We start from the raw sequence: 18,843 nt of genomic DNA, 5'->3' as shown, positions 1-18,843 counted from the left end.
CATTAAAAAAATAAAAAGAAAAACAAAGAAACAGTACATCAGCGTATCCATTACTTGCGAAGCATATTTGATGGTCAAATCAACAAGATTCCGTAAAACATGCTCAACAGAACAGCATCTACGCAATCCACGTCTCATTATCATTATCACATCTGTCACGTCTAAGAAGTTGTATATGTGCTCGCGTTTTCGTCAGCTGATGATGGACTAGTCTGTAGGTGTGTTCCGTCACACACACTGGTGCACACGCTCGTGTCCAGTTGGCGGGCAGCATCGGATAAACCTTGTGACCACAAAGCCACCAGCCATTCTGTATGAAGTATGTTCCGTTCGATGGTGTAGCCATGTTGGTTGGAGAGCCCTTACACCTTGAAAACGGCTCTCTCATCCTGGCACACAGCGGTGATGTCCATAGCTCCCATCCAGTTTCCTCCTGGAGAGCAGTCGTCGTCAATGCATTTGTGGGTCCTGCAACCTTGGATGCAACATGTGTAGTCAGCAAGACTTGGAATGGTCCCTCCCGTCGTGGCTTGCCCAGTTCCTTCTTTTGATGACTTTGATGTAGACCCAGTCTCCTGGATTGATGGGGTTGTCGACCTGTGAGGAGGAAAGATCAAGCGGCAGTAAATTTGTCTTTGACACAGTTTGAGCGTCCTGATCATATAATCTGCCAAGGACTGCTCTTCATTTGTTGTTTGCAACTCTCGTAGTCAATTGTCGTGCCCATTTAACTGGTAAATAGGAGTGTTTGCGGGAAGAGTTTGAACACCTCCTAATGATTCCCTTTAACCAAAAACTATTTATGACAGGGGCGTTCCCATTTATTGCCTCCTGGTTTAAAAGAGATTGTCTTACCCATGCCTTCTTTCTCCTCACACGCTCGCACCCACACAGGGTGTGAACACACACACACACACACACACACACAGAACACACAGACAAATAGATTCTAATCCATCTCTCATGTAGCTTCTTTTGATAGAATCTCCTATTGGTAACTGTATAGCAGACGTTTGAGCATATAATCCCATACTCTGCTCTCTCGCTTCTACTTTTTCCTGTCGGTGCAGTCGTATGTGGCCCCTATTGCAGTCATTGTCTTGTTAACTGTCGCCGTGTGACTCCTATGCATGATTGTGTGAATGTCAAAAATTGAACGTACCTAACTTTCTGACCATCCAACCTCCACTGTGGTACAAAAAACCTTACTATTGTATTGAGTAGGTACATTGAGCAACCTAGCTTCTTCCTGACTGCCAAATGTCCTGTTCTAAAATTTATATAACTCGACCTCTACGTCTTAAGCTTGATGAGCCAAAATATCAGATCTTGCTCTTGTTTCCTACCGTTTTAGCCTATTTGTTGTATCCAAATCCGTTCAATCTCTGATTATAATGCTTTTCTCTGTAGCCCTACGTATTTTTCAAATTTTTATTTATTTATTTACCAAATCTCCTCAGTTCTGTCAAACTCAGTGCACAATGAATCTCCCTTCCACTTTGACCCAAGCTTCACCAAATTTGGTAACGCCGAACCAAGGAGTGCGATTTGGTTGTCGGACACTCCAAGTCCATATCTTTTTGCCGCATTTCACCCTCTCAAGTTGGTGTTCTTTTGTTGTTACTTCAGAGCGACCCCATCCATCACTCTTGAATGAGTCCATTGTTCAAATGAGTCAATTTTCATCATTGTGAGTTCCTCCGCTTTTCACTGTCTTTTCCGTCCCCGAGGATGTTGTCTGTCCTCCGGAGTGTACTTGTCCTTCTCCAAGCACAACAGCAGTCTTTTCTTGTCCTTCGCCAAAGGTCAAAGGTGCTTCAGAGCCAGGCACCATTTTGTAGTTGTTCACGGCTGCAGGCGAAGTCTCGGATTGGGTTTCAGGGACCCTGACACTGAGAATGACAGGCTGGGACATCAAACTTGTAAGACTATCTCCAAATGTAGCTGCTTCCATCAATTTGCTGGTAACGTTTGTTTACCAAACTTCAAATTCTTCTAATAACAGCGGTCTCGTATTTATATCGTAAATCCTGCAACTCATCCTATTTTTGAGCTACATTTTATCTATTGTTCCAATTTAATCGGACAGTATGTTGTCTTCAGTATCATTATTGAAAATCAACTCATCGAGGTCTGCTGTCCACATCAAGCCCTGATCTGTATGTCTTGACCTCTCACATGTTATTGTCATGCTTGCTCAAAAATGTGACTTCGAGTATGGTGCTGTGAATTCTCAATCTCCCCAATGAAATTGGATCCCACCTCGTAGTTCTTATCGTTCTCATATTCCTGTTAGCCTGCAATTGTCCAAATCAAAAATGTTTTCTTTTAACTGTCTTTCTTTTGAACCTCTAAATCTCTCGTGTTGCTAACCTATCTACACCAGAACAAAAAAAATTTTTACCACAGTATAACACCAAATGTATTCGAAAATTCATTGTCATAAAGTGTTGTATTCTTACTATCTTCCACTATCTGTCCTACTCACTCCCTCCCTTTGAGGCTTGGCAACGCCCATGCCTCACACCTTGACAAACTTTTTGGGAGAATGCGTTCTTTACGACATACGATTCCATCATCATTTAATTTGACATTCTTTCCAAAACGCTTCTCAATTTCTCAGTTCACACATCTTCTACATGTGTTACTGATTCTCCAGTTTTTTCTCTAGTTAATTATCAATCCAAAAGCTACGTGTTTCTTTCTAACATTCAACCTGCTCAAAATCACTCTTTCATCAAAGTTGTTCTACTAATTTTCCATAGTAGTCGCCAACGACTTCAACCATTCAACCTTTCATTCAGGCAATCATTCATCAATGCCCATCATATGCATCTCACACAGTCTCTAAAGAGGAGTCATACTATCACATTGGTCCCAATTCATCCAAGCTCACCACACACCATTCATATATCATTTTCAACTCAGGTTTCCTGGTAGAACAATCCACCAGTCCAAAAAAAACTTAACTAAAACAAACAACTGGCAAATTAATCTGAATTTTTGTTTTGTTTTGTTTTTAAATTTGAAGAACTCAATCTCTCAGATTTAGCTTGCATTTAGAATTTTGTATAATCTTATAACACAACCAATCAATTATTCCTATTAAATGTAGCATTGCAAAATCTTAAATTCACAATTTAGCTTCTTCCAATTCCTGAAAGCATGTTCTGTGGTTTTTTTTTTTTCTTCATCGAATTTCTCATGTGAGCTCGACACTTAACATGCACTAGTGTGGATTAGTTTCTGCTCGCAAACAGACTTCTCTCTTTTCTTCTCATTTTTATCTGCCAAAATTGTTTCTGTTCTGCGGTGTAAATTGAATAGACAACAGTCCAGCAAATTTCTTTATATTAAAAGTAGCCAATCTTCATCAATTTGGGACTTTAACTTTAACTTTAACACATACGCACACACATGCACAGCTCTCGCGTGCAGAAGGTAGGTCTCAGCAACAATGATTCGTCACAGGCTGGCCATTTCCTGTGGTCGATCATGAGCTGGTCCCTCCCATGCACACGAGGACAGCACATTCTAATTTTATTTATTTATCTTCTAGAAGCAAGTTGCATTTCTTTACCACTTGATTTGCATATTTTAACTTTAGTGTAACACAAATTGAGCTCTAGTCATTTGTAATTTGGGCATACAAACAGCATTGTCATACTTCTTGGATGGACAAGACTTCTAATAATCTAAAAAAATTCTAATAATCTGACAATGACATGTTTCTCTGTCATATGGGCATCTATTCTTTCTTTCTCTGTATGAGCATAAGCGGTCAAAGAGGAGGAAGCTTGTCATGCTAAAAATTTGGCTTTTCCTCTGCCCCTTCCTGCACCCTTTGATTGATATTGCTTTGCAGAACGACACACTCTTGCAAAGTGTCCTCGTTTCCCACAGTTCCAACAGTTGTCAGTATCTTGTGGGGGTTTTGAATTATATGGCGGCCTGCGACCTTGTTGGCCTCTACCTCTTCCTCTGCCTTGCTGGGACCCTTGGAAGAAGACTGTTGTATCTTCATCTAGTTCATCATCATCATTATCTAGATGAAATACATCAGAACTTTTGCCTTTTTTTATCACTTTTTCAGCATGTCTGGCCCATTGCATAGTTGTTGTCACACTTGCAACGTCCACTTCCACCAAATGTTTCTTCACCCAGTTGCCTATTTCAGGGCGGAAATTAGTGAGGAGCGCATTTTTAAGCTGTTGTTGATAAGCACACTCAGCTGTATCATTGAATGGGATGCCACTATGCACCCTGAATTCTTTTTCAAATCTCAAACGAAAATCATCAGTATCTTCGCCAGGCTTCTGTTTTATTCCTGCCAAATGACCATAATTCGCTCGTCTTTGAAATATAGTTCGCACTCTTTGCACAAGACCATTCCATTGTGCTGCATACTCCCCTCCCAATTGATTTCCCTCAATGGGATAGGGAAAAGGCCCTTGATTATTTCTACCTGTATAATTTCCTCTAACCTTCGCCCAGTCTTTTCCCAAGGAGGACATTGCAGCTTCTCCTGCCTCATGTCCATTCAGTCTATAGGAATGTATAATTCCAGCCATGTCCTCTGCCCATTTATCTGGGTCTTCAGCAACAGGGGTAACCCCTTCAACTGCTTTTCTTGCCTCTTCCAAAGTCCATGGCCGGAAAACATATGTATGTGGGAGTTGGCCTTCCCCTACATTAGGGTTTGGCACCTGTATCATTGGGCATACATCAACCTTGTCTAAATTTTGAGAAAATCTAGCAGCAGTGGTCAAACTTCTTGTTTGTACAGGACTCCTAATAATGTGACCCTGACTTCTTTTGCTGTTATATGGGGGGGGTGCAGGTTTGTTAAACTTAGATACAAGTTTTGTGTGCGAGCGGAAGGCCCCTCCTGCTCCTCTGCTTGGGCTGTGCCTTCAGCTTCTGCTGGAGCCGTGGCCGCGGCAGTGCGCCTGCGCACTGTGGCCTCATTGTCTTCCGGCCTGACAAACATAGTCTCAGCCTCATCACCTTTCAGTTTTCTATCTTTTGTCTTTTGGATTTGTTCTCTTCTCTCTTGTGAAGCTTTTAACCACATTTTAGCACAATCCAATTCTCTCTCTTTTTCAGTCCATTTTTCTTTTTATCCACACTCTCTTCCAAAACATCAACTACTATCTTCCACAATTCAACTCTCAACTTCCCTTCTACTCCATACTTTTTCTTCCACTTCGGCATATATTGCATACAATTAATAAATCTACTCGCCATGTACTTCTCATCTCCGTCAAGAGGTAGAGATTTACCGTTTTTATTTCCCATCTTAATTCTAGTAGTTTTAGGTAATATAATTTCTTTTTCTCAAAAATATTATTATTATTATTACTTATTTATTTCTTTTATGTCTTTGAGGATCCTCAATGCAGGTTTAAATTGACCTTTCAACAAATTACTAGCCTGTATTATTGCCGTGGATCAATGCTAGAACTGCTATTTAGTCAATTTATCCTACCAGTCACACACTCAATCACACAAACGCCAGCGCTTTTTTAGGCCTCATGGCTCGGACAAACCAAAGCCGTATCTCATAGCTCGGACAAACCAAAGCCGTATCTCATAGCTCGGACAAACCAAAGCCGTATCTCATAGCTCGGATAAACCAAAGCCGTATCTCATAGCTCGGATAAACCAAAGCCGTATCTCATAGCTCGGACAAACCAAAGCCGTATCTCATAGCTCGGACAAACCAAAGCCGTATCTCATAGCTCGGATAAACCAAAGCCGTATCTCTCGTGCACACAACTTAAGGCCTTTAACTTACTTGTTCCCTTGGTTCGTTGCACTGCCGGGTCCCGTCAATCCACCTCTGTCAGACGAAGGCAGACCTAAGATGCTGGCCCAGCGAAGAATTCTCTTCCCAGGACTTTCTTCTCCAGGTCCTCCTAATGGACACTGGCTTGCCGACAATGCAGCACATCCTCCTTCGTCAGCCAGATAGCGGGTATGAGGGTCCCGGGTTTCGGCACCAAAATGTTAGAGATTTGCTCACTCCAACTTATTTTGCAAGAACCACACGGGAGACAAGTAAGTCCTTTTTGACACCTGCAGGTGGAGAGTTCACTCGTTCAAGGAATGAAGTCTGAACCCTCGTTCCTGCGAGGGGATATTTATTAAGAGAAACAGAGTGGGGGTTGAGAGTGGGGGTCAGAGTAGACAAATGGCCGAAGCCCCTGGCTGATCAAAGCACAGCAGGGGGTCCTTCACGATGTTGTGTAAACAAAACACTTTGATTGCTTCCTCTGCAGCTAGTCAATCAGTTCAAAAGATCTTAGCACTTTGTTCTACTACTTTTGTTAAGACAGGACAAGTGAGTTTAATTATTACAGGTTACATTCCAACATAATCATAGGATCAAACTAACCTGAAAACCCTAACAGATTTCATTCTTTCTGAAATTAACCCAAGATCTGTTAAGATGAATTTATACTATCTTCAAATTGGATTTAGTGAAATTTTAAGCTCAAAGACAGGCTAGGAGATCCAGACCTGGGTGCAGGAGAGAGGAGCCATTTTTAGGGCGTCGTCATCTCCATTCTTTAGGCCAGCCTGTTCTTTTAAACAGAATTCAGATTTTGGAACAAGGAGAACTGATCACTCGACTTTTCCACCAAACAGTATTTTAGACCTCTAGCCTCTTACCCTTTTTTTACTATATTTTTGAGTTTTCAATCGAGAGAACCTCGAGACTGAATAATTTTTGCTCTATTGAGAATGGTGAGTGGAAATTATTGTTAGTTGTTCGAACAATTGAAACTTGTAATTCTCTTTCTTGCTTATTCATTAAATTTCTACTTTAAAATCATCTAATTTCGATTAATGATTTTTTGATCTTTTATGCTTTAAATCTCTTTTGTTTCTCCATCATAGTCATATTTTAAACCTTTTCTAAATGAAGACAGCTTTAATCCTTAACATCAGGGAGTGTCAGAATCTGGTTCGAAATAAACGAGTTCCTGCGGTCTTAACAAAGACAGCTAAACTATTCCGAGCGGATAACAAACGCAACAATCCTAATAGGAAAGGAGAGCCGCTGAAACGGCCGCGATCGAGGAGATCCTGGGTCTCGACAAAGTAGTTACTCAACCCTTGGGTTTCTTTGATTTCAGCGGGACTGGCGTCCGGAAATGACGGAATTAATCTAACAATAGATTAGTTACCTGAACAGCGGTTAGACTCAGAACGAATCTTCTTTCCGTACCGGCTTAAATCAATTCTCGTCTCCCCTACAGGCTGCGTTACTACAGAGGGGCTAAAGTACAGAATTTTACCCTTTAAACAGAGAGCCGGTCACTTATATCAGATAAGTGCACGATTGACACCAGCCTTTCTCCAGACTCTGGCGCCTTGACTTCTAAGTGAAATACAAAACTTGCTTTCGTCTGAAAAGAGGACTATGGACCACTCTGGAACTGTCCAGTGCTTCTTTTCCATAGCCCAAGTCAGACGCTTCTTCCGTTGTCTTGAGTTCAGAAGTGGCTTGACCATGGGAATAAGGCTATTGTAGCCCATTTCCCGGACACGCCCGCGAACAGTGGCTTTTGATACCTGGACTCCAGCTTCAGTCCACTGTCTTTGAATCTCCCCCAAATTCTGGAAGTAACTCTTCTTCACAATGCTGTTAAGGCTGCGGTCATCTCTTTTGGTTGTGCAGCTTTTCCTGCTACATTTCCCCCTTCCAACAGACAAAATATAATGACAAAATAACCAAATATAAGCCACGCAGGCAGATGTGAACAACTCTAAAAACACAAATTCTGCCTTTCATTCATCTAAAGAGTCAGATATCATTGGACAAACTGGATGAAATACCTTAAATTTACATGAATTTTAAAAAAAATGTTTAAATTTTAAACGGGAGTTATAAGTAATGCAAAGGTGTCTGTTATTAAAACTTAAAACAAGTGAATTTTGCTCTTGTCATTTACAATATCTTTCAGAAAGTAATAGTTTGTGTCATGTCTACAGGTTCATAACATCAACAGTATTAACATGGCCACTTCATAGCTTGCTTTTGTAATATTTACTTTTGACTCGCAGCCCCACTTCAAGAATCACTGTTGTGATGCCACTTCAGCTTGGATCTGCTTCACTTTATCAGCACGATCAGTCCCTGTTAGCTTGTCGTATGTGTTAGCATGTTTAGTCTGATAGTGTCTCTTTAGGTTGAAATCCTTAAACAAGACAATATTCTTACAAATTTCACAATTGCCCTGATTTTCAGTGAAGAAGTATCGTAATTCCCATTTCTCTTGAAAGCGACGGCCCTCAATGTCAACTTTCCTTGTATTTTTTGTCAGTCGCCATGGCAGAAATGAGCGGAGAGTGGTCGTGCTGCCACCCTTTGGTAATAGGAGGAATTACAGTTTCAAGTTTCATGATTTTTTTATTCAGTTTGACAGTGCAAGCGGGCCATAAATAATATATTATAAGACCGAAGCTGTGGGCCCTATGAAATCTGACCGGGGGCCATATTTGGCCTGCTGGGGGGACTTTGGACATGTCTGCCCTACTAGTATACTTTTTCATGATATTCTAATATTTTGAGATAGGATATTTGATTTCTTTAGCTGTATGCCATAATCAGCACTATCAAAATAATAAAAGGCTTGCAATATTTCAGTTGATTTGTACTGAATCCAGAACGTATGACATTTTTGGTTTTGTAATTGCATGACAGAAACTAAAGAACTTTACCACAATATTCTAATTTTCGGAGACAGTCCTATATATGTGAAGTTATTAACACATCATTATATAATTTCACATGTTATTTTCACACGAAACCGCAAGAGGGCGCTCCAGGCCTGTGGAACAATTGGAACTGCAACTGACGATGAGTCTGGTGTAAGAGACGTAGAAGAGGAAGCGCCGCATCGTCTCCCTCCGAAGTTAGCAGAGTTGTTTAAAAGTGACACAGAGGGTGAAGATTTCATTGGACTTAGTGATTTGGAGTGACACAGATGGTTTGGTAAACTTGTTAGCATGTTATTTATGCTATAGTTATCTGAATAACTCTTAATGTGTTACATCAGGCACATTCTCAGTTCCTTGTTTATGTGTTTATGTAACGTTAGCATACCATACCGTTCAGCCTGTTGTTGCCTTCTATCTTTATTTTAAATTGCCTTTCAAGATGACATGTCTGTTCTTGGTGTTGGAATTAATCAAATAAAATTCTCACAAAAATGCGACTAATATTCCAGTGGGATTTATATAAGTCTTTCTTCTGTTGATGCATTTTATGGCTGGTGCGACTTGTACTCCAGAGCGACTTATAAGTTGTAGTGTAAGTGTTCCGGATGATGTTGTGGATAAAGTGTGACACTGCAATCCAAAATTAATGTTAAACTAGTAAATTCAAAGTTCTATATTCTGTTCTTGTTTTTGTTACTGATGTTATTACTTACCACTGTTCCAGCATTCGCCCAAACATACAGTTGTTGAACCACACCGATGTCCAGGTTTCAAGACTCACCAATATTTTGCTTTCTCTTACTTTGAACAGGAAATGCCTTTGTGGTGAGTCTTGCCTTCGCTGACTTGATGGTAGCATTCTATCCTTATCCTCTGGTGTTGTATGCCATCTTCCATGATGGCTGGTCATTGGGAGAGACCCAGTGCAAGGTACACAATTAAGACCTATTATAAGTAAATCTTGGTTTCAGTGGCAGCTTTTTAAAAAGTCAACTATGCGCATGTCAACAAAAACACATTTTAGAAAAAAAATCGTAAGACTTATGAAGAAGGGTGATTGTTGCCACATGCACAAAACAACAAATAATTTCCAGACACTCCTGCAGCTCTTTTATAGTTGCTGTCAGCCTCTTGGCTGCCTTCCTGAGCAGCTTCCTTTTTGTCTTTTCATCAATTTTGGAAGCATGTCCAAAGTTCACTGTCTTGCTGTATTTTGTCCACTTAATGATGACTCTTCACTATTTTTCCTGTGATTTCCTTTGAAATTTGGAGCAAAAATTCTCCTGAATGACATGTTGGAACAAAGAGACCCCTCTGATGTTGTGGAAGCTCTCTATGGACCATGCCTTGAACTGTAAGATGTGATGACAAAAATGCCAGGAAAAGCCTTCAAGAACATCTGAAATTTATTATGAGATCATAAGAGGGACATAAATGGTTGCAGGTGTGTGCTAAATCCATCAATATAACTTTCACTAATAAAAATAATTACTTCTGAACACAACCAAATTCCAAGCTATACGAGGGTGCGTACCGTAATTTCCGGCCTATAAGCCGCAACTTTTTGCACATGCTTTGAACCCTGTGGCTTGTAGTCCATCTTGGCGTACCTATGGATTTTTCATGATTTTTATGATATTTTAAGAGTATTTGTTTTGGTAACACAGGTAATAGAAATGAGGACAATTCATTTAAAATACCTGTGGCTTATATATGAAAAGGATTTTCCTCTAATTTTAGCTGGTGCGTCTTATATTTAGGTGAGTCATATAGTTCAGAAATTACGGTATATTTTAGCAGCCAAATTTCATCATGTGTTTATTTTTAAATACCCTTGCTTGTGGAAAAAAAAGAAATAATTCATTTCGGTCCATTTTTATTTTATTATTGTTATTATTATAACAATCTGAGATTTGAACAGGAGCCTTTAGACTTTTTAATCTGCTGTAGATAAAATCCAACTCCAGATGTGAACTTGTTGTCCTTTACTGTAATTATGCTGTTGCTGTTTTTCTTATTTTGATTTAAATTAAAGGAGCTGTATTATACTATTTTCCACAGTTAATTGGTGATCTAATTTTGCATGAAATGTGAGTTATTTTGGTGACTATTTTTCTAACCTGGAAGTAAGTCGCCTAGTGTACTAATATCCTCCCGCTGTACTCGCACAATTTCACGCAGGTCGGCTCGAAGTGCGGTCATGCCCACTCACACAATAGGACATCTCAAAATCAGATAGAAAAAAGCTCATCAAACACCAGTGACTAGTACTTGAGCACAATGCAGAAGGTAATGGAAACATTTGATAATATACATATTTGATGCACCAAAATCAGAACAGCCGCATGTCAACTATGTGTAAATCTATTAAGGATTAAGGCTCGTGAGATAAATTACATGAACAAAATCGTGTCATATTCAATGTGGCTTGTGGTCATTAATATCTTACATTGCAAAAGATTCTCTGGTTCCAACAGAGTAAAACTTTCCAAAAATGTTCCATTCCAGCACAGATTTGAGGCCTTTATACTAACCAAATACATTTGGAATAAAGTAAAATCCAGAATTAATCATCTTGTCTAATTTAAACACCTTTTTATGGGGAAAAAAATCCCACAGAGAAACTCTTCTCCTGTCATTTATCTGTCTAAATGTCCACCTCTTTCAGATAAGTGGCTTCCTGATGGGTTTGAGCGTCATTGGCTCCATCTTCAACATCACAGGTATAGCCATCAACCGCTACTGTTACATCTGCCACAACTTCAGCTATGACAAGTTGTACAGCAACCGCAACACACTGGTGCTGGTCGCACTCATCTGGTTCTTAACAATCATGGCCATTGTGCCAAATCTGTTTTTTGGCTCACTGCAGTACGATCCTCGCGTCTATTCCTGCACATTTGCACAGACTGTAAGCACTTCCTATACCATCACAGTGGTGATAATCCACTTCTTTGTGCCCATTTCCGTGGTTACTTTCTGCTACATGAGGATATGGATCTTGGTCATTCAGGTAAGGCGCAAAGTGAAATCTGAGGTACGTCCTCGCATCAAGCCCAGTGACTTAAGGAACTTCATCACCATGTTTGTAGTGTTTGTGCTTTTTGCAATTTGTTGGGCACCACTCAACTTCATTGGGCTTGCTGTTGCCATTAACCCAGAAGAAGTCGCACCTCACGTTCCGGAGTGGCTCTTTGTTGTCAGCTATTTCATGGCTTACTTCAACAGTTGCCTTAATGCCGTCATCTATGGCCTGCTGAACCAGAACTTCCGCAGGGAATACAAACAAATTGTCATGTCTGTGTGGTGGCCACAGCTCTTCTTCCAGGAAACATCACGAGGAGGGACTGAAGGCATGAGGAGCAAACCATCACCAGGACTCAATAATAATGACCAAGTAAAAGGAGAGACTCTGTGACTCAGTTTGTCACTACCGTGCCAAAGCCTCAACAAGCACTTGAAACACAATAGCCAAATGGGCTACAGTAAAATGAAAAGACAAAAACTGCCTAATATACAAAGTAATGTTCACATTTTTGAGCACCATTCTTAATGTTTAAAGCTCATCAATTTAGTTTTTTTTTTTTTTACAGCAGCCTTGAGACCTGAATGGGCCAGCATGTAAACATGTTTATTGCATCATCAGTCTATTCAACCAATTACATTTTGGAACTTCTGAATGAACTCAAGGGATGACCTAGAGCCAGTCATTAGGGATTTGTGCAACATCACTTTTGAAAAATTTCCTTTAAACTTTGCATTTCCTTGCATCTGGGTCATTTCAGCACACAGTGACAATTGTTGCTGTTACTGTTTTTAGGTGTGCTGTCAATGCAAGGTGGGCAAAGCTATCAAATTGCTAAGCATCAGGGTGTAGTAAATGAAACAAAACATAGTAGGAATGTTGTTGCTGGCTTTCTCAAATTTATCACATATTTATTTACTGCAAGTCAAAATATTCTTTTGCATCTTTCGCTAACATTTCTATCAATTCAAATTTGTTCTGCAGCTGATGAGCTCTCATGAATTTTCTATGACAAAAATATCCAGCATCCCTGAGTGGCATAAACTCTATAGAAAACAAACAGAATATTTATGTAGAAAAAAAATAAAAACTTTGTACTTTTTTTTCACTTTTTTCATCAGTTGTGAAGCGAAATTTGATGATTTATGACGATTTGAGAAAATTATTTTCAATTTGTGGATATCAGCAAAACTAAATTGATGAGCATTCAATGTGGTGTATGTTTAAATGTTCTTGAGCAGGCCCAAGGTCTCCGTGTTGTTTTAGAAATATGTATTTGGCACCAAAATGCAGTTGTAAACATTTACAACATTTGGTGAGAATATAAAAAACAGCAGCTTCTTTATCCTCTTACTCATATTAGTAACATACTGTGCAAGGTGTTTGGCAGCACCAACTGTTTCTCATGGTATATAATTGTATATCAAATTATATTATCACATTTTACCTTGCGTCACATTTATGACTACCAAGACTAAAATGTGAAATACTACTTAATTTGCTTAGCTGGTAGTCAATACCTCAACTTGTTAATTATCAGAAAAGGTGACTGTCCTGCTCATCTTCTTTTTCACTTGACCAAAAATAACTTCTTTTAACGGACCATAGATTAACTATAAGCCTGCTGTAAGATTTTCACTTTGATGTCAATGTTTATCAAGGCTGAATGGAACTACAGTAGGCAGCACAAGCAGAGCATTTATCCGTCAATGATTACAGTATTTTCCGGACTATAAGGCGCACCGGACTATAAGGCACACCTTCAATGAATGGCCCATTTTAAAACTTCTTGCTTATATAAGGCGCACCGGACTATAAGGCGCACCATTAATGCATCATGTCAGATTTGTAATCCAAATCAAATCATTCTCCATTTTATCTTTATTTCAACTTCAGATGCAACAAATTACTTTATAATCACAAAATAATGATCCATAGTCTTTTTAAAGTTAAAAGTTAAAGTCCCAATGATTGTCACACACACAACTGGGTGCGGTGAAATTTGTCTCTGCATTTAACCCATCCCCGAAGGGAGCAGTGGGCAGCAGCGGTGCCGCGCCTGGGAATCATTTGGTGATCTAACCCCCCAATTCCAACCCTTAATGCTGAGTGCCAAGCAGGGAGGCAATGGGTCCCATTTTTATAGTCTTTGGTATGACCCGGCCAGGGTTTGAACCCACAACCTTCCAGTCTCAGGGCGGACACTCTACCACTAGGCCACTGAGCTGATTCATGATTCATAGTCTTCAGCGGGCCACTTATGATTGATTTCATGACACAATGCTTCTGGCCAGTTTAAATTTAGGAATTTGGTCCATATATAAGGCGCACTGTCGGCTTTTGAGAAAATTTTAGGTTTTTAGGTGCGCCTTATAGTCCGGAAAATACGGTAATCTCTGTCAATATAGTCTTCATGTCGTAGAACAGGGGTGCTCAAACTTTTTCAGCTTACGAGCTACTTTTAAAATGATCAAGTCACAAAGATCTACCCACTACAACAAAGTAAATAAATAAATAAATAAATAAATAAATAAATAATATAGTGCGTCTATTTTTGTAACGCACTTAGAAAATGACATTGTGAGAAAAAAGTCCAACTCCCATTCCGTATAAAAGTGATACGTTTTTGGCTTCTTACTTGGTCCAGCAACCCCACTCATTTTTGATGGTCATAAATTTTCTTTTGTTTAAAAGTGCGTTGATAAGCTTATAAACGTTGGCAGTTTGTGTGCGCGCGGCCGTTAAACTTGCTGCGGTGAGGGGTTGTAGTCACCGTCTATTGCGCATGTGCGGTTCACTGTGATTGCCTCCCGACAGGCCTACCTGTATGTCAATCAAGCAATGGGCTGGAATCTAGCATACAGCATTTTTTTTTTTTTTTAAACATCATGCGATCGATTAGTAGTAGCTTGGCGATCGACTGGTCGATCGCGATCGACGTATTGCGCACCCCTGTCGTAGATCATTAACTAGTTAGGAATGTAACAGAATTTTTGGGTCATATCTGAAAAATGTTTCGATGTAAGTCATATAAGTACTACACAAGAATTACTGGAAAACACAACTCAACATTTATATATAGTATGCAGCATTTTCCTGATTTAGAGATTAAATTTTCACCTATTTAAGGCACAAACCTGGGATAGACATAAAGTTGACATGACCCCCCCCAAGCACTTTAAAGGTGCACATTTCTCTAAATTAATTTTGATATAAACATAAAGCAAATTTGTAACAGTAGTACCTCCAAAACGGCACACGATCCAGTCGGATAACTGGACGAGCCTCAGTTTGTTTGGATTGAAAAAGATTTTCTCTGTCACACTGCTCGCACAATTATATTGAAGTAATGACTTATAAATAGAAGATAAGCCCCTCCGTGACTACGAATAAGACTTTTGAGGTACCCAACACCTTTCGTCATCCAATTTTTGGCTCACTTGGTTTTACCTGGGTTATTTATCCAAATGAGATACTTGTCTTAAAGACATTATTTATCCCTTTTGCAGCAATAACAGCTGCTTCCAGAAAAAAACAATCATGCCAGTAGATTTTTGTCCATTTGGGTGGGTCTATTAGTTGTTGAGTTGTTGACTGCTAATGCAATGCTAGCTGACTTGACTTGTCCTTGAAAGTGCTGGCTCATGGAAACAAGAAATGATATGGAGTTTAGTTGCCATTTAGGTATTTGAAACAGTAGCTGTCAAGAATAATCACAAAGAAGAGCAGAACTCAGTCTAAAAACAAACAAACAAACAAACAAACAAACAAAATAAATAAATAAGTGTTCACCAGCAAAAAAAAAAAACCCATCACAACTTAAATAAATCACATACTAGTCACCAATATAGGCCATACAGAAGCTGACTATAGCTTGAACAGTCCTCCAATGTTTTTTTTTTTACAAGTAATTAGACGATTTAGGGATGTAAAACAATTCCTAAAGGTCTCTAAAAGCACAATTATTTCATAAAACCGGCTCACAGTGTACTTATCCAGTTTACAGTTTGGAGTCTTAGTAACATTGTAATCTTCGTAATGATGAGAATCAATACTTTCTCTATGCATTTTATTCTTCATCTGATTCCAAAAGAGCATTAAAAGCAAACAGAAGGCCACTCATGTTTGTGAATAGTGCTGTTTTTTAATGATTGTATCTTAGTAAAAAAAAAAACGCTCAGCTGATTCATGCTGAACTTCAGACTTTCTATGACCATGTGCATGTTTTTTAAGACGTTTCTGTTTTCCTTGTGGATTGTTACATACAATCATTTCATTTTTTTTGCAATATGTCAAACTTGCACAGCTTTTGGTTGATTGACAACTGTGCTATTAATGATGATAAATCAAAGCATATTTAATGACTGTAGTAATTGCATTGATTTAAAGTTGCACTTATCAGTGTTTTCAGTTGTTTTTTTAAATTCTCTTCATGTTCATCCAAAATGTTGTCACAGATGCCATACAACAGTCCAAAAAATGTTTAAATCTGCTGTTACTTTTCATTATCATCGTTTTTACCCCAATTTCTATGATAAATAGAAATCAGTAGTCCACTTACATAAATATGTACCATGTACTATGATATTCCATCCCAGATAATTTATTTGATTAGATATTATAATAATTATTATAATCAGTTGGTGGCACAGAACATGTACTATGACATGAAAAAGTGCATACGTAGCATGTTGTTGGAATGCTAACTTATCAACAAAATTGACACTAATAAACTAGGGTTGACAAATTATCGTGATCGTATGATTATGTTAGAATGTAGACTAGAATCATTAACTTTATTAAAACCTTTCACATTTCCTTGACTCTGGAAAGTCTCCACATTCAGTTGTTGAAACTTTCCAAATGGTGTGGAAACATTCTTGCTTAGTTAGTTATCTAAAATGCTCCACTAGTTTCTGTTTCCACAACCTTGTATAACAAAGAGCTAAGACCCTCTGCACTGATTAACCAGTTGCTGAGGTGACCACCAAACTTCTCCACTCTCACCCCCACCCTGTTTCCTCTCAATAAATACGTATGCCCTTGCAAGAGGCCTAAGTCAGACTTCGTTCGAACATCGCTGTATGCACAGTAACGAACATTTTCTCCACTTGCAAGTGCTAAAAGGGCATACTGCCTCCCGTGTGGTTCTTGCAAATAAGTTAGAGTGAGCACCACTCTAACACTAATAATTGTATTTTCGTGACTTTTCTCTTTAAAGGTCCCATGTTCCCCTGTACTTGCATATCTCTCAAGGTTTACATTTACATGAGGAGGTTGATTCATGACTCTCAGTTGCCTTAAGTTGTGAATGTGAGGGTGGCTGATTGTCTCCAAGTGTTTGAATGGCAAGCAGTCGCAAAATCAGTTGGGACAGGGTCGACCCTATATGTGACCCTAAACAGCTGGATGGATGCATCATTCGCTAAACATCTCCTCAATTAGTTCACTGATTTCAAGGAAACGGAGAGCAAAATTCTTAACCAATCATTCAGTATACATACAGAATACATGTATTCCATATTATACTCTGTCACCATTCATGACATAGAGTATAATATGGGGCAGCACAGTGGTCGACTGGTTAGCACATCCGGCTCACAGTGCCCAGGTTGCACTCGCAGCTAACCCACGCAGGCACGGGGAGAACATGCAAACTCCACAGAGGAAGGCCAGAGCCAGAATTGAAGCCAACACCTCTGAACTGTGAGGCGGACCTGCTTGACCGTCCTCCCTCAAAGAAGAATTACAAACTATAATTCTGAAAACAATCCTAAATAGTTTTTTCTCTCTTCAATGCTACTACAGGCACTCTGTAAGCATTTGTGATGAAAAAAAAAGCTTAAGCATTTTGATACAATTCCTACATTTTATTTAAGTAATTATGAAGTTAATAATTATGAAATTATTTTTTCCAAGGAATCCAAATATGTGTCTGTGACTTACAGTGCTTGACGGTTACCTCATGAATTATTCATGAAAACAGGTGGTCTTTGCCGATTTTACTGTCAACCAAATGGATTCACAACCGACAATTGTCTTTTTATAAAATGTTTATCAGAGAGAATTGTTGATTTTTTTTAACTCTTCCGCTACTACAGTAGTTTTTGTCTTTACATAAAGTAGACAATATGGGCCAAGTTGTAGCAGTTGCATCAGATATGACAACACTGTCCTCTTGGTTATGACTGTCTGCAATTTGTGTGGGGGTGAAAACAACAACAAAGCATTATCGTGTTGTATTAAAATACTTTTTTTTCTTTCATCAAAGAATATTTTGCCAACACTCACTGTGAAAAATAACTTCATGGTGTTGTACTGACTGTGAGGACATTAAGACTGAATTTCTACAAGGTAATTATATCATGCTTAATTTGAGGTAGAGAGGGTTCAGCCAATAATTCCAGGCTGTCAATAAAATAAATTAGTTTTTCAATCCCCAAAATTGCAATCATTTGACATTGAAAACTTGTCAACTACAACAACCAAATAAGTGGCTGCTGAGATCATAGCAGCTCAGACTTTCTAACTGCTAAGTTTGTTGGAATGTTTTTCAGCCCACAAAAGATATTTAACAAATTGTTTTGATTCTTTTGTGAAAAAAGTACAAAATATAATGCATTTATAACTGTGACATATGAGAGCAGCGCTCACAACTTTGCTATTGTTAAAGATTACTATACTATGTCAATTAAAATATGTGTGATTCTCTTTAAGAGGCTGTGTTCATTTTTCTCTTATTACTGTAGTGTTTTAACAGCATGGAAAATAGGCTCCCTGGCCCGCGACTGAGGATGAGTGATGCAGAAAATGGATTGTATGGATGGAGCAATAGGTTTATGTAGCACTTTGCTCTCTGATCACGTTCACCACACAGTAAAATGAAGAACAGTGGTCCTTAACCTTGTGAGAGGTACTGAACCCCACCAGTTTCATATGCGCATTCACCAAATGTGATTTATTTATTTTTTTAATTCAAGACAGATATTTTTTACTGGTGCACAAAATGAGCCGTGCATGAACATTTCTTGTTCAAAGAACAAAACCAACACAATGCATGAACTCACAACAAATTACATACTGGCAAA

At 38.9% G+C, this 18,843-nt stretch overlaps 1 protein-coding gene across 1 annotated transcript in view; it reads left to right on the top strand.

The window, feature by feature from the left end:
• The window catches only part of LOC148394841 (melatonin receptor type 1B-like), an 87,765-nt gene extending 73,126 nt beyond the window's left edge, over positions 1-14,639 (top strand). Inside the window, exons 2-3 of the mRNA XM_088381015.1 lie at positions 9,542-9,660; positions 11,399-14,639. Of these exons, the coding sequence (XP_088237141.1) occupies positions 9,542-9,660; positions 11,399-12,148 (869 nt within the window). The 3' untranslated portion in view covers positions 12,149-14,639. The remainder of the gene's footprint in view (positions 1-9,541; positions 9,661-11,398) is intronic.
• The last annotated feature ends 4,204 nt before the right edge of the window (positions 14,640-18,843 follow it).

This window comes from Syngnathus floridae, chromosome 7 (genome assembly GCF_059516105.1).
Source record: "Syngnathus floridae isolate MCC-2025c chromosome 7, RoL_Sflo_1.0, whole genome shotgun sequence".
Classification (NCBI taxonomy): domain Eukaryota; kingdom Metazoa; phylum Chordata; class Actinopteri; order Syngnathiformes; family Syngnathidae; genus Syngnathus; species Syngnathus floridae.
The sequence above is the reverse complement of the archived record's forward strand: the minus strand, read 5'-3'. Positions and strand labels throughout refer to the sequence as shown.